Source organism: Carcharhinus amblyrhynchos, chromosome 29 (assembly GCF_965287045.1).
Source record: "Carcharhinus amblyrhynchos chromosome 29, sCarAmb.v2.hapA, whole genome shotgun sequence".
NCBI lineage: Eukaryota > Metazoa > Chordata > Chondrichthyes > Carcharhiniformes > Carcharhinidae > Carcharhinus > Carcharhinus amblyrhynchos.
The window spans coordinates 17468520-17484025 of NC_137352.1; the positions used below are offsets into that span (position 1 = coordinate 17468520).

Consider the following 15506-nt stretch of genomic DNA (forward strand, 5'->3'; position numbering starts at 1 on the left):
ATCACTGTTTAAAAATAAGGGGTTTCCCACTTAAAATGGAGATGAGAAGATTTTTTTCTCTCAAAGGGTTGCAAACCTTTGGAACTTTTTCATGAAGAGAGTCTTTGAATAATTTTAAGGCGAAGTGGTTAAATTCTTGGTCGGCAAAGGGGTGATAGGCTATTAGGTTTAGGCGAGATGCAGATTTGTATTTACTCTCAGATCAGTCATGATCTTATTGAATTGTGGAGAAGGCTCACGTAGCTGAATAGCTGACACTGGCTCCTTGTTTGGAGATTTCTGCTCATACACAGCAAGACCTGGACAACATTTAGGCTTGGGGCTGATAAGTGGCAAGCAACATTTGTGCTGTAAAAGTACCAGACAAGTACCATCTCCAACAAAAGAGAATCCAAACATTTCTCCATGACACTGAATGACATTACCATCATTAAATCACCCATTGTCAATATCCTGGGGGTTGGCATTGACTGAATTAAACCAGCCATATAAATGCGGTGGCTACAACAGCAGGTCAGAGACTGGAAATTCTGCAGCGTGTAACTCACTTCCAGAATCTCCAAAGCCTGTCTACCATCTACAAGCCACAAGTCAGGAATGTGATATAAATATTTTCCACTTGCAGGGGTGAGTGCAGCTCCAACAGCATTCAAGAAGCTTGGCACCATCCATGACAAAGCAACCTGCTTGATTGGCACCCTATCTTTCAACTTCAACACTCCCTCTCCTCTACCACTAATGCATTTACAAGATGGACTGAAGTAATTCACCAAGGCTCGTTGGGCAGCACCTTCCAAACCCATGACCTCAACCACCTACAATACTGATGGCAGCAAAATACATGGGAGCACCACCACCTGCAAGTTTCCCTCCAAGCAACACACCATTCTGACCTGGAACTATATCACTATTCCTTTACTGTCAGTGCCTCATAATCCTGCAATCTTGTTTTGCTTAAACCACATGGACTACAACAGTTCAAGGTGGCGGCTCATGGCTATCCTCAGGAGAGAAATAAGGAATGTGCAATAAATGCTGGCCTAGCCAGTGAGGAAAAAAGTGCTAACAATTCTCAGGCTTTTAATTAGCCTTACATCTGCTTCAAACTTTTAAAATTACATTGACTGGCTGTACATTTTGCTGATGGCACACTTAGTGGTGTATTTTATTGAAGCAATAAACTAAAAATACACTCATCAGATCTACCCACAGGATACATACCAAATAATTACTTTTAGGAAGTCCAACATTGAACTGCGCCTATGTAATACAAAGGCACCTGTTATGAGATGCCATATTCATTTGATTGCTAAATCATTATTTGGACCAGTTGAATGAGTGGACAAATATGAGACAGATGCAGCATAACGTGGATAAATGTGAGGTTAATTACTTTGGTAGCAAAAAACAGAAAGGGAAATTATCATCTGAAAGGCTATCGATTGGGAAATGTGAAATGAGACCTTGGTGTCCTTGTACACCAGTTGGTGAAAGTATACATACAGGTGCAGCAAGTGCAGAAGGCAAATGAAAGCATTCATAATGAGAGGATTCGAGTGCAGGAGCTGCGATTTCTTGCTGCAGTTTTACAGGGCCTTGGTGAGACCACACCTGTAATGTTGTGTGCAGTTTTGGTCTTCTATGTGAGGAAGGATGTGCTTGCTATGGAGGGAATGTAGCGAAGGTTTACCAAATGGATTCTGGGATGGGGGGAATGGCGTGTGAAGAGAGGGTGAGTTGGTTAGGATTATACTTGCTGGCGTTTAGAAGAATGCTGGGGAATCTCATAGAAACCTACAAAATTCTAGCAGGACTAGACAAAGTAGATGCAGGAGGGATGGTCAACATGGCAGGCAAGTCCAGAACCAGGAGCCACAATCTGAGGATGCAGGGTAAATCATTTAGGAATAAAATGAAGGGAAATTTCTTCACCCAGAGCATGGTCAGCCTGTGGAATTCACGACCCCAGAAGTGCAGTTGAGGCCAAAACATTGCATGTTTTCAAGGAGTTGCATATACTTCGTGTGGCTAAATGGATCAAAGGATATCGCAAGGGAACACAGGAACAGATTATTGAGTTGGATGATCAGTCATGATCAGAATGAATGGTGGATCAGACTCAAGAACCACATGGCATTCTCCTGCTCCTTTTTTCTCTGATTCACTTTATTACTGTATCACTTACATTTGCCAGTGCTGTCACACAGGTCAAGGTCAGAAAGCCACAAAATGCATTTCTCCAAAAATCCATATGTTGATGTACAGAACAATCAGTGTGATCGTTTGCTAGATTCTGTAGGTGCTAAAAAGTGGCTGAGTTTCACACTTGTTGATGGCATCATCAGGACCATCTGAATGAATTGCAGCCTTGTTAATAACTTTCAGAAATCCATTTTCTTTTATGTAACATAAGCAGTGACACATCAACAACATTATTATTGTGCCAATGGATTGCTCTGCACTGGCTGACCTGAACAATGAAGACAAATAACAGAGCAGCCAGATTCTAGCCAGGAAGGTCCACATTTAAATAGTGAACATTATCATTGACTTGATAACTGGATTGAATAGTGGGCTGGATCAACTAAATGACCAATTCACCTCTCATTATAAAAAAGTCAAGAGGCCAAATGAACCCGACTCGCTGTGTGGACCTGTAATTATAAAAATAAATCTGAATTCAAATACTTGGTAAATATACCATGTCAAAAGTCTGACAAATGTGTATTTTATTTTATAATAAAATTCTACAAACTATTCACTTGTTGGCAGAACTTGATGCAACACATTCAAAGCTTTCCCCAAAGTTAGTGCAATCTTTCAGACAATTAATGGCAACTTGGCTTTACAATTAGAAAGAGTAGTACATTTTTAACAATATTCATGCCTCAGTATGAAAACTCCTTTTTTTTGTAACCATATTTCTTCGAATATTTGAGGTTGGATATTTTATGCGCCTGTTGATAGTAAGAATTGGCTACGGTTAACAGAACGTAAGAATTGTAACATTCTGAACTGAATGTTTGGATAGACACAGCAAATTTCTTCAATCTGACAGCGACTTTGAGAAACATGAATTATCGCTGAAAACAGAGACCAGCTATGCAAACTTGTAGCAGTTTTGAAAAACATATGGCAGGATTTGTTCTCTAAACTGTTGTCTGTTTGTGAAGTTTTAATCTTATCAGTCCCAAATTCATTCAACTGCCCATTATATATTCAACATAGATAAAAATATTCAACTTTAATTCGACAGAATCTGAAAGGTGAATTTGGTAATCCTATTCTTATTTTTCAAGCTAACCTCAACCTCAGGTTCATCAGATTTTCCAGAAAATGAGATATTTTTAAATACCTCCAATAGTCTTTTCAGAATTGTGCATGCCACTGTTACAAAAGACCTTAATGCACAAAATGGAGCACTAGGTTCAATCACCCAGCTAATTGTGCGCTGTGGTCTCAAAATACAAAATAATATATAGTGCCAAATCCAAAGTTTTTCAACTCAGTGGAATAAGATTGTGTCCATATATACATATATAGACCATATAAATATATATGATATATATGTACAGGCTTAACTGTTGAACACATGTTATATTAGGGTTGGCGATCGTGTGGACGCAAGGCTCAGTTTTAACACAGAATCACAGAATCCCTACACTACAGAAAGAGGCCATTCGGAGTTTAAGGAGTGTAATCTATGTACCCCATGTGACAGAGTTCATTAGTGTGGACATATACTGAATAAAATGTATTGTGTTCACTTATCAAATTACACTATTGCATGACTTCCAAAAGTATATTGATAACGGTGATACAACTGTGAATATGTTTGCCTTCATGGAAATGCTGTGCTATTCTTTACATAGTATGCCAATTCCTACGGGTAGCTGTAATGAGTGCTTGCTCATGCTTATTAGTGCCAACTAAGACAATCTTTCAAACCATTTCAGGAAATGAGAAGCAATACTGCTCTAAATGTAACCAATGTATGCGGTTTCTCTGCATGATTTAATACACGTTTACTTTGAATGGGTTACTGAATACGTTAAAGTATCACACAAGAGAGATTTCAACTGAAGGTGGTGACACCAATGACAATTCCATCTACAAAGGCTTTGAAATAATGGCACACTGTGACAAAGCAACGTAAGGACAAGAAGCAGAAGTAGGCCATCTGGCTCCTTCAACCTGCAAAGGACTTAGAAGGAAGGTTTGCAGAGACTATATGAGTATCTTCAAAGCCAAGCAGCAGAAATGATTTTGGTGCCAAGTTCTTAATTACAGCATCAACAACCCTGAATTTATCCTTGTTTACCTCAGGCACAAGAAACATTTTGTGTTTAGTTATTTTGTATGTAACAGAGCACAAATATTTAGCAAGGTTTTGTATGCCAAATGCAAATTTATTTCCACTCAAGCATGAACATGCCTCAACTGAGCTTTTTAGTAACTTTCATCCTGTTTAATAGCAACAATTCTTGCATCATTAATAACAAGAATATGATCTAGATACAGCTCACATGTAGCAAATGATTGAGGTTTCACCATAAAAACATTGACACTTCTGTGGCGAAGGTACTGAGTTACTTAGAACTAATACCACTGCTAAATTCATTAAGTGAACCTCTTTGACAATAACAAAGGAAAATAGCAGAACACAAAACATTTGGATGAACTGTCCTGCTGCACCCTAATCTAAGTTCAAACAATGGCAATCAATAGAGGTTCCACTTGCTTTTAGTTTTCTTACAGTATTATTTACTGGGTGCTATGTGGGAATTAGTTAAAGAAATATGGAATTAGTTAAAGAAATACAAGTATTGTGAAAGTGATGCTTAGAAATACTGTTACATTTATTAGTTTGGCTTTCACTGCTATCAAAAGAGCTTTTTCCTGTCTATTTGATTGCCATGATTAGTTTTGTAGTGTTTAATGGTTGCATTTCTGTGAAACCATGCAAGTATGAAATTTTTTTTCAATGAAAATCTCATAACAAGTTACTAGTCACCTAAATGTGAACAACACAGATACAGTGCATGATGATTACAATGAATAAATGGGTACATTTTCTAATTCATTAACCAATTAAGCACAGCTTTGTCCATATTCCACATTATAAACACAAAATTACACAGTAGACTTGTCTGCAGACTTAAAAAAAGGGAGAACTAACCCAGATTCTCCCTTCACTTTGTTCAATTCTGTAAACGAGCTTGCTTACTTCCCAGTTCTGATGACCTTTACATCCACATGTTAATACAATGTTTTAGATGCTGGCAGTCTTGATGTGTGCATTTCCAATTACAAAAGAAACAATCAGATTGCTTTGATCTCTGTACTTGATTTATACGCTAGGGGATATCTTAAAGTCTAATTCTTGACTATAAAAAGTCATGTGAACATAGATGTAAATTATGAACTAGAAAAAAATAAACATACATTAAAAACTTAACCCCTTAGTGAAAACTATTTATTTAAAGAAATAGAATTTAGTCAATTATTTCTCTCTTCAAGACTCTATAGCAATATGCCTCCATATTTTCTTAATTATCTATGGCACTTTTTTAAAAAACAATTAAATTAGAATCTCAATGTTTAAGGCAATTCTACCATACTGCAGTCAGACCTTAGGAGTCTACTTTAGTTTGTTTACAAATAGCTTGGTTACAGAAAACATTGGAAAAAATGTCTACAGCCATGACCTACACACACTTTCAGGAGTCTCCTGTATATAGTATGGTGCATGCTTGCATAGCTACATAAAATTAATAACCAAGCTGTGTGCTTGAGATAAGCTTTCTTTGCATGTGCTTGCATTACCACTAAAATACCAATTGGCAAAATATAGCAAAAAACTTAGGTATCATTTTTAGAACTAGATTCTTAATCAAAAGTTACATTTTAATTTTTTCTCAATTAAACTTTAAACTGACAATAACTTTTTCTTGTAGCTGTTCCAGATATACAATATACAATATTTATACCATGGTTTTACTTCAGTTTACACACATACAGTTGCCAATTTCTTCGAGCCATTGTTCCATTCATCAGGCTGCCAGGCTACAGTAAATGACTTGTTGGATGAAAGAGGAAAAGGAAGATGATAGAAATTTGAAGAAATAACTAACTGTAGAATGAAACAACAGGGAAAGACAGGTCCTCACAAAACAAAGCAATACAGCTCAACAGAAATAGTCTTCTAAAGAAAAATGTCGAAATTGGCAGACAATCTTAGGTTAGGTGAAATGAAAACTAAACAAACATGCGGAAAAAAACTACATGGACGAGAACAGATATTGAATTGACATTTTGTTTAAACAGTTCTCTTGTTTTGAGCAATAATGGTACAACTCTGATTATGAGTAACACTCAAATACATCTGAAGCAACTGCAAAGGCATAAAATTGTGTGTTGAACTGTCTGGGGAGAAAACAGCATGCCTTTACTGAGGGTTTAAGACAGCAAAACAACTAGGATTGCGGAAAAGAGTAATGAGAAGAGTGTGCATGATATTGATGAACCACCCAAAGTTGCTGTTGTAGTCAAAGTATTTCCATCCAAGGGCAGCAAAGAGTTGTGAAAAAAATGGCCAGTCCAATCAGTGTTCATAGAAAGCATAGGATAATGGAAACATGTGTGTATGAAGACAGACAGGTAGAAAAACGGGAGGGAAGAAAAAGGGGTGGGACAAGAGAGAGAAAAAAGAGAGAAAAAAAGATCATAAATACAAAACCAAATTAAGAATTTAAGGTAAACAAATAAAGTGTAAAAGTTAAATTGAAATAAAACAGATTAGAGAAATATCTGTGTAACATAAAAGAGTAAATTTGCTTAATTGTAAGCAGAGCACACTAGGTCAAAGATCATATTTCATGGTTACAGGGTAAAAGGGCACAAAACTATAAGCTGGGAGAATGGAATGATCACACAATGGGTTACGAGTACAGAATAGAGCCAAAATAAACAGTAAGTAGTTTCAATGAAGAACAACATGAAGCCGGAATAAGGCTGGTAAGAAAGGATTTGAAACTAATGCTATGTTTTATTTTGCTGCCGTTATGTTAGCTGCATTCAGTTAAATGAGTTTCAACTACTGCATGGAAAAGCAAATCCCTCGCCCATGCTCCAAGCTGTTGTGTAAGTAACTGCCTTAGTGAAGGTAACAGGCCAGTTAACATTTTCAGCCTCGTCATGCAAACTGCAGCACTCTCTGCTGCATCCCCATAAAACATTCATGTATTAATTCGTTAACCACTGAACGCTAAAATGCATCTACAGAACAATTGAAATATTCAGACGTCCAATTAATCACTTATTGTGCCATTTATAAAGTGAGTCAGTACAGTGCTTTCATTGATATTATTGAAGGAGGAAATTTTACAAAAACATTTCTAAGTAATTAGCTATCAGTTAAAAGCATCATTTTTACCCAAGTGGACTTATATCTACACAATTAGGACCATATTTTCCTCTTTTGAAAACAACAGTTGTTAATAGCTATTATTCAACTTAATAAATCATAAATCGTAAAAGATAAATAGTTGCTGCAAATAGTTATGCATCAAATTGTCGCATCATAGAATGGCACAGCACAGAGGAAGTAATTTAATCCATAGCGCCTGCGCCTGCTCGTTGAAGGAACTTTCCAATTCACCTCTCTAATCCCCTCCTCTTCTCCCATAATCCTGAAAATACTTCCACTTCACTATTTATCCAATTCTCCACTGGAATTTATTATTGAATGTGCTTCCATGAATGAAGTAAACCAGTCAGTGAGGATGCAACTGTACAATGTTCAAGGGACAGTGGACCCAAAAATCACAAATGGTTAGACTTTTTGCATTGCATCTAGCAAGGAATGCACTACAATTAATCTATTACACAGTTACTGCTGGGAAACCTCCAATTTCTTTCATGGTGAACAAACCTATGGCATAGAGTTTGTTCAAACTTTTTGGAATTTTAAAAATTCTTTTATCAAAGTTTTTAATATTGGGCAGCCTGGTGGCACAGTGGTTAGCATTGCTGCCTATCCGCACCAGAAACCAGAGTCCGATTCCAGCTTGGTTCACTGTCTGTGCAGAGTCTACACATTCTCCCCACGTCTACTCCAGTTTCCTCCTACAGTCCGAAGGACATGATGGTTAGGGGCATTAGCCATGCTAAACTCTCCCTCAGTGTACTCGAACAGGCGCCAAAGTGTGGTGATTAGGGGATTTTCACAGTAACTTCATTACGGTGGCAATGTAAGCCTATATGTGACTATACTTCAACTGGAATTCTCTGCCCATTGAAGTGGTGGAGGCTACCTCGCTAAATATATTTAAGTCACGGGTAGATGGGTTTTTGACAGACAAGGGAATTAAGGGTTATGGTGAGAAAGCGGGAAAGTGGAACTGATCCATTTCAGATCAGCCATGATCTTACTGAATGGCGGGACAGGCTCGAAGGGCTAGATGGCCTACTCCTGCTTGTATTTCTTATGTTCTTATAAATAAACTTTGATAGATATTTCATAGAATACTTAAATTATGATAGAGTGCTGCCAAATTGTCACTAAAACCAGCTGTATGCAGATGTAGTACAATATAATTTGGGCATATTATATACAGCTTATTTCTATGTTATCACTAGTTACTGCATTACCAAATTCAATTTGAGAATAAGAACTGAGAATGATAATTCGAAATGAGAACTACGCAGCTAGTTTAATAGGCTAATACTTTCAAGGACATGTTACAACAGAATTTCTTAAAATTTCCTTTAGCAAAATATCTTTTATTCAAATATTTAATTTTTCAACATTATTTATCCCAACATTGTTTCCTTAACATTGCAGTCCAATACAAATAAATCTTATCCTCCCTTTAAAGAATTAATTCACAGCTCTGTGCAATAATTCTAAAATAATTTTGTATGCTTCATTTTTAACATTTATTTTAGCTGCACATTTTTCTACAGCAGCTAAACTGTATCAGCAATAAATTGCTTTGATTGTCAAATTTTAGATACAGAGGAAAATATTGTCCTTTAGATCATGAGGAAATCTTGCGTTCACTCAGATTATCTAAGCACACTGTAAACTTCTAAAATAATTATAAAATTATCTTTGGTCTAATTCTTGTCAATGAAAATCCTGTGATCTGATTCACAGAAAACTAGTATTGCTGGATAGATAAACAATAGCAAGCAATCCAAGTACCTGGGACAGCAGCCAATAACCTCAGATGGAAGTATAACCTTACAATTTACTAGGTGCAAAAAATAAACATCCCAGCAGGTTTTATACTAAACCAACAGCCTCAGCAAACTAATTGATCCAGCTGCCATTTGCTGCTCCAAAGCAGAACACAGCAGAAGTTTTATTAGTTAAATATATTATTTAGCTGTATACAGCACTGGTGATTTGGTAATGCTCAAACAGTATAATCACCACTCAAGAAGCATTAATAACCTTGGGAGGCATTGGTAACAACAATAAGGGGTTGAGAATAGAAAATTGTCATGGATAGCACAACAGAGGATGCATATAATTCAATTGAACCTATTAGCATTAGCAAACTACAGTTCAGTGATACGAGGGAAGCCATATCATTAAAATTTAAAATATCACTGCAATTAAATTTCACAAAAAATAAGTACTTATGATGATTATTAATACGGATGGCAATTTGGGAAAACAAAAATGATATGCTCCAAACAGTAGATTTAATTACAGGTTTCACAACTCAAAGCTGTCAAAAAATTTTCTCTTGCAAGATATTAAATCAAAATTCTTTTACAACACAAGCGTGGATTTTATTTTTGTCCTCAGTTCATTCTTTCCACAGCACTGCTTGCAACAGCAAAGCAAACTTCCCACAACTACTGTTTCCCTGCTGCTACTGTAGTGACTCAAAACACTGCACCGTTTCAGGGGTTTTGTTTCTTTTAGATGGTAGTTGCTTCAGATTTTGAAGAATTCGTCTTGCTGCTGGGGAATTTCAGATGTTAAACCAGCCTCATGTTAAACAGTTTATGTTTGAGCTTTTGCTGATGAAAAATTAGAGGTATATAAATCGATGGGTGGAAATTCCACCCACCAAAAGCTCCTGGGCAATCTCAGGGCAGTAAGAAGTCTCACAACATCAGGTTAAAGTCCAACAGATTTATCTGGTAGCACAAACCACTAGCTTTTGGAGCGCTGTTTACCTTCATTAGGTATGTTTAACCTGAACTTTAACCTGGTGTTGTGAGACTTCTTACTTTGTTTACCCCAGTCCAACGCCGGCATCTCCACATCAGTCTCAGGATGGCAGCTCTTTCAATAAAAGCACCTTCAGGGACGCAGTGCTGCTGCCAGTATGACATCCATCCAAGCCCCCCAGGAGTGACACTGCATCCCAAGCCACAAATAAAGCTTGGGTGGGGGTGTTGGGGGAGATGAGTTGTAGGGGAGGTGGGGTTGACAGCCGGGAAGAGAGTGGTTTTCTGCATCCCCATCCCTTTCCTGAAGCCAGGTTCCTTGATTAGGTACCAAATGAGCACTCCTCCTCACTATCCCCAACCTGGGAGCCCACATGCCAAACACATCAGAGTTTGCTCATCATTCTCCTTATATGGAAAGATCCCCACCCACCACTGGATTAATACCATTAATTGGCCACTTAAGACTCTCAATTGGCAGCAGGAGGGAAGACTATCCATGGGTCCTCCCACATGTACTTAATTGGAATGGAGGTGGGAAGATGACAGGTCCTAAATTGTCACCCTCCTGCCTAATAAAATGCCAAACACCACCAAACATGCCATGTGAGAGGACAAAGGACTCTATTTGGGATGGTAATAAACTACTAGAGAAACCCAAATTGTCAAAATACTGAACTATTCGCTGCATTAACCCCTCACTCACTGTGCTAATGTAAGATTCCAATTCCACATTATGTTAATGGCTGTATCCATGATATTGCATTGCAAGCTAAAGTTTCTTGCTGCAAACCAGTACAAAAATATGATCTGAAAATAAAGTGCTTTCTTTTTTGCTTGAAAAAAGAGACAAGTAGAAAAGTACAATCTGGTTAAAGAAAATTCCATGAAAGAAATAAATATATCTGATACACAAACTGCTGAATACCGTATAATGTGGTATTCAATTTTACGAGCATGACTAGATTTGGGGATGCAGCGTCTTTGCAAGATTTAATGCAAATAATATTTGAAGCAGCCGAAAGTCGTACCTGGAATGACCGTGGGTTCTACCGATGTCCGGAAGGAAACAGATCCAGGCCGCGACTTGCCTTGCTGATTCTCAGCCACGACGTAAACTTCATACTCTGAGTTCCACTCCAGGTTTGCGAGAATAACATATTCGCTATCAGATGGTAATCTCATCTCAGGTTTCCAGTCCGAGTGATGCTTCTGTGAAGTAAACCATTGGTGAAAAACTCCAAGCTAACTGATTTGTACAGATAAACACGCATGAGGTAAAACTATGGCTTGGCAGTGTTATCTCACTGCCAGTTTTTAATACATTTCAGAAAATGTGAAGCTTGCCAGTGAATGACCTTTGCACTTGTGATTTGGAGGCAGATATCAAGAGTATATAGATTCAGCGATAAAATATCCAGAAAAGGTGCATTGCAGATTTGAACCTCAGTGATATTTTTCAACATCATTCATCTGCAGCTGATTGGGTGAGTTCCTGTTACTTCACTTTTTGGATGGAAGTGGGGCATTGTGATCTTGGATTCATCCAATGAAGGGACTACAGCTCTCATACATGTGTGGCAATGTATGCCTCACAGCACTAGGGGTCCGGGTTCAATTCCTTCCAGCCTCGGGTGACCTTCTGTGTGGAGTTTGCACATTTTCCCTGTGTCTGCCTGGGTTGTCTCTGGGTGACCTGGTTTCCTCCAATACTCCAAAGATGCGTGGGTTAGGCTGAATGGCCATGCTAAATTGCCCCTTAGTGTCAGGTGGGTTAGCAGGGTAAATACATGAGGCTACAAGGATAGGGCCTGGGTGGGATTGTGGTCAGTGCAGGCTTGATGGGTCGAATGGCCTCCTTCTCCACTGTAGAGACTCTAAGATTCTATGAAGTCAGAGCAGTTCTTAAAAAGTACATTAGGATGGAAATAAAATTAAGGAGTAAGCTTGGTAAGAAAGAGGTTGAGCTGAGTATGTGAAAGTTGAACATTTTCAGAAGAATACAAGATAACATTCGGCAAAATAGATACTTTTTTTTAAACTTGTCCAACCATCAACATATAGAGCATCTGTCTCAAAGGAATACAGCAACTGGCAATGTGTTTCCAGGTCGTTATTTGATTAATAACGGTACAGTGCCAAAGTGGTTAGCACTGCTGCCTCACAGTGCCAGGGGCCAGGGTTCAATTCCAGCCTGGGGTCACGGTCTGTGCAGAGTTGGCACGTTCTCTCTGTGTCTGCGTGCTTTTCCTCAGGTTGCTCTGGTTTCCTTTCACACTCCAAAGATGTGCAGCTTAGGATGAAAGGCCATGGTAAACTGCCATTTAGGTGGATTAACAGGGTAAATAGATGGGGTTCCGGGGATAAGGCCTGAGTGGGATTGTTGTCAGTGCAGCCTTGACGGGCCGAATGGTTTCCTTCTGCACTGTAGGAACTCTATGATCCAAAATTCTGTCAATCAGATTTATTTGGTAAAAACTTGCAAATTACTTGGTTTGCATACAGACAACTTAGGATACCATGGTTTGCTTCTGATTTTACCTGGTGGGTCATATTGTGCGATAGAACAAAATTCATTTACTGATTTTGCTAACTTTTCAAGTGAGGGTTTATCCAGGGCTTTATTCCCATGAGACAAACACTGGTTTCTTAAGTATTGTGAACTTTTCTTTCTATCCCTGTAAAAAAAAATAGGCTAAAGAGCAGACGCTAGATAAAACATAAGCGCCTTGAATTCCGGATGTAAAACTGAGATACAATTTCTGTGGAATAGAATGAACATGATCCATGAACTGCCTGCGTGTATTGTCAAAGTAGTTCCAAAGTACTTTCAAAGTAATTCCACTAACAAAGCAAGTACAGACCATACAAATTCAGAAGTTCAAATGTTTTGACAAAATCTCACTTGGAACAAAATTCAAATGCTTGGGAGGATAAAGAATTGTAGGCATAAGAAGATAAAGAGTGGGAAAAAACTGGATTGCTCTTCAAAAGCACACACTCAATAAGCTGAATAGCTTCTTTTTTACATTTAACACCACTGAAAGTTAAACAAGGTATAGTAATGATATGAGCTCTCAAACCACTGGAAGAGATCTTGGTCTAGTATCATAATAAAATGACCAAGGTGTTATGCCTCTTAAGTTAGAAGGCTCATAGGCCCATGAGAGCTGAGGGGGCCCTCGAAGGATGAAGTTAATTGTAAATTGCAGTTTTCACATGCATCAGCTGTGTCCTGCCCACCATCAGGGGAAGCGAACTGCCAATTTAGTTCCCTGACCCTTCCCTGATGAGTCAATTGTGCCAATTTAGTTAGCATTGCAATGCATGTGTATGCTACTGATTGGCTCCCAATAGGGCCCACATATACATCAACTTGGACTGAGCCCAGGTGAGCCAGAATGCCATGGTCATGGGCTTTGCCCACAAAGCAGTCGTACCCCAAGCACAGAGTGTCATCAACTGCACTTACATGGCTCTGCATTCCCTATGGCACCATTTGTGAAGCTCAAGGGATATCAATCCTTCAATGTCCAGGTCAATGTGCATTATGCAAGCATGTGCCCATCTCCTGGGGAGTGTTCAAAATCGTTGCATTTTGCGATGCTCACAGCTTCCAGCCATTTTTGAGGGACAGCAGTGACAGTACAGATGGCTCCTAGGGGTCAAAGGGTACCCAGTCAGGAGATGGCTGATGACAAATGTGTGGAAGCCACAAACACATGTTGTGACTTGCTACAATGAGCTTCATGTGTCAATGCGTACACTTGCTAGGCAGGCAATTGGGCTGCCCCTTATGCTGTTTTGGTGGCTAGACCGTTCTGGGGAGGCCTCCAATTCAGCCTCCAGAGGGTGTTCCACATCAATGTGGTGTGCTGTGCTCTGCACAACCTGGGGTGAGCAGGAAATGGCATGCTGCATCTCTTCGCATGAGGAGGAGCATGGCAAGGGGAAACCCACAGAGGGTGCAGAGGAAGGACCTTGGGCGATGGCTGACCAAGTGCTAGAGATGCACCCATAGCCTCTTGGGTTTGGGACGGCCGGACTAGGGTGTGATGACTTCTGCCACCATGGAGTTTGACAAATTCTCAGCACAGTGATGCCAGTGGGAGGTCATCCTGATGATCGGAATATTCACAGGCAGGGCACTAAAACAATTGGCTGGATATGGCAGAAGAATGATGATGACTTGCTCCTCTTGTCCTCTGTGAAATGTCTCGCTCCTGTCAGACAATAATGGTCACATTCCAACCATTATCTTGTAAATTGAATTTGTACCTGTATATGCCCTGCCTGTGAACACAACTCCCACTCACCTGATGAAGGGACAGTGCTCCGAAAGCTCGTGCTACCAAATAAACCTGTTGGACTTTAACCTGATGTTGTGAGACTTCTCTCTATTCTCACTGCACAGAGATAAAGCGTCGACTTTGTGCAGAAGTTTGTGGTGCATGACAACATCGTAGAGGATCCATATGGGCAAACAAAGTGATTTCTGATACAAATGTGCTAATACTACAGTGACTTAGCTCTGCTTGTGTCTAGGTTTATCTGTGCTGGCTGGGTGCCCATTGTTTCTCGCTCTTCCTCACCCTCCTGACATGTCTTGGTATATCGCCAGGATCCACAACTGAGTGGCCTGCTGACTTCCATGTCCTGGCCTGAGATGAGCTTGGTGCATGTCCTCCTGGGGGGCCAGGACCCTGAGGGTCTGGGTCTACTTACGGGCTGCATGGGTGTTACAGTTCTTCCATGCACAGGGCTAGAGGAATCTCATTCGCAGGGGGAGGGGTGTCAAATGGTCTGGACACCCTCCGGGACTCCTGGGTGGAAAGGCCCTGGGCTGCACTCCTGCCGATCCTCTTCACTTCAGCTGCCTGGAGACCCCTAGACACCTCCATGGGATGGAGTGAGATCTAGAAAACCTGCCGTCCTTTGTTGCTTACACTCACTGACGCCCACTAAGGCCTGCATCATGCAGTTGAAGCCCTGCACCATGGTGTTCAAACGCCCTCAGCCATCGAGGTCGTGAAATGATACATCCCCCACCACGGAGTGCATCTTCTGCACCAAAGTCTCTACTGTGGATGCCATTCTTTTGGTGTTGGCCTTGTTGCGTGGACTGACTGCACCATCTCCTCAGATAGAAGGTGATAGGAATCCTCCAGTCAGCCTTGCAGTCCGAGGAGGGATGCGGTCATCCGTTCCTGACATTCATGATTCTCCTATGTAGCTCTAGCAGCTCTGGGATGACCACATCCAGGGGGATGACGGCCTGGGGCTCAGCAGAGTCCTGGATCTGTGAGACATTCCTT

At 39.9% G+C, this 15506-nt stretch overlaps 1 protein-coding gene across 17 annotated transcripts in view; it reads right to left on the reverse strand.

Moving 5' to 3' along the window:
- Positions 1–15506, reverse strand: part of LOC145359853 (neural cell adhesion molecule 1-like) — a 515972-nt gene that overhangs the window by 53199 nt on the left and 447267 nt on the right. For 13 of the 17 annotated variants that reach the window (XM_080214669.1, XM_080214666.1, XM_080214670.1 and 10 more), the window contains one exon: positions 11223–11403. The exons of 1 other annotated variant lie outside the window; for it this stretch is intronic. In XM_080214669.1, coding sequence (XP_080070795.1) covers positions 11223–11403 — 181 coding nt within the window. Of the gene's footprint in view, positions 1–2692; positions 6540–11222; positions 11404–15506 lie in introns of those variants that run through there. 3 more of the 17 variants (XM_080214673.1, XM_080214665.1, XM_080214664.1) reach the window with 1 other exon arrangement.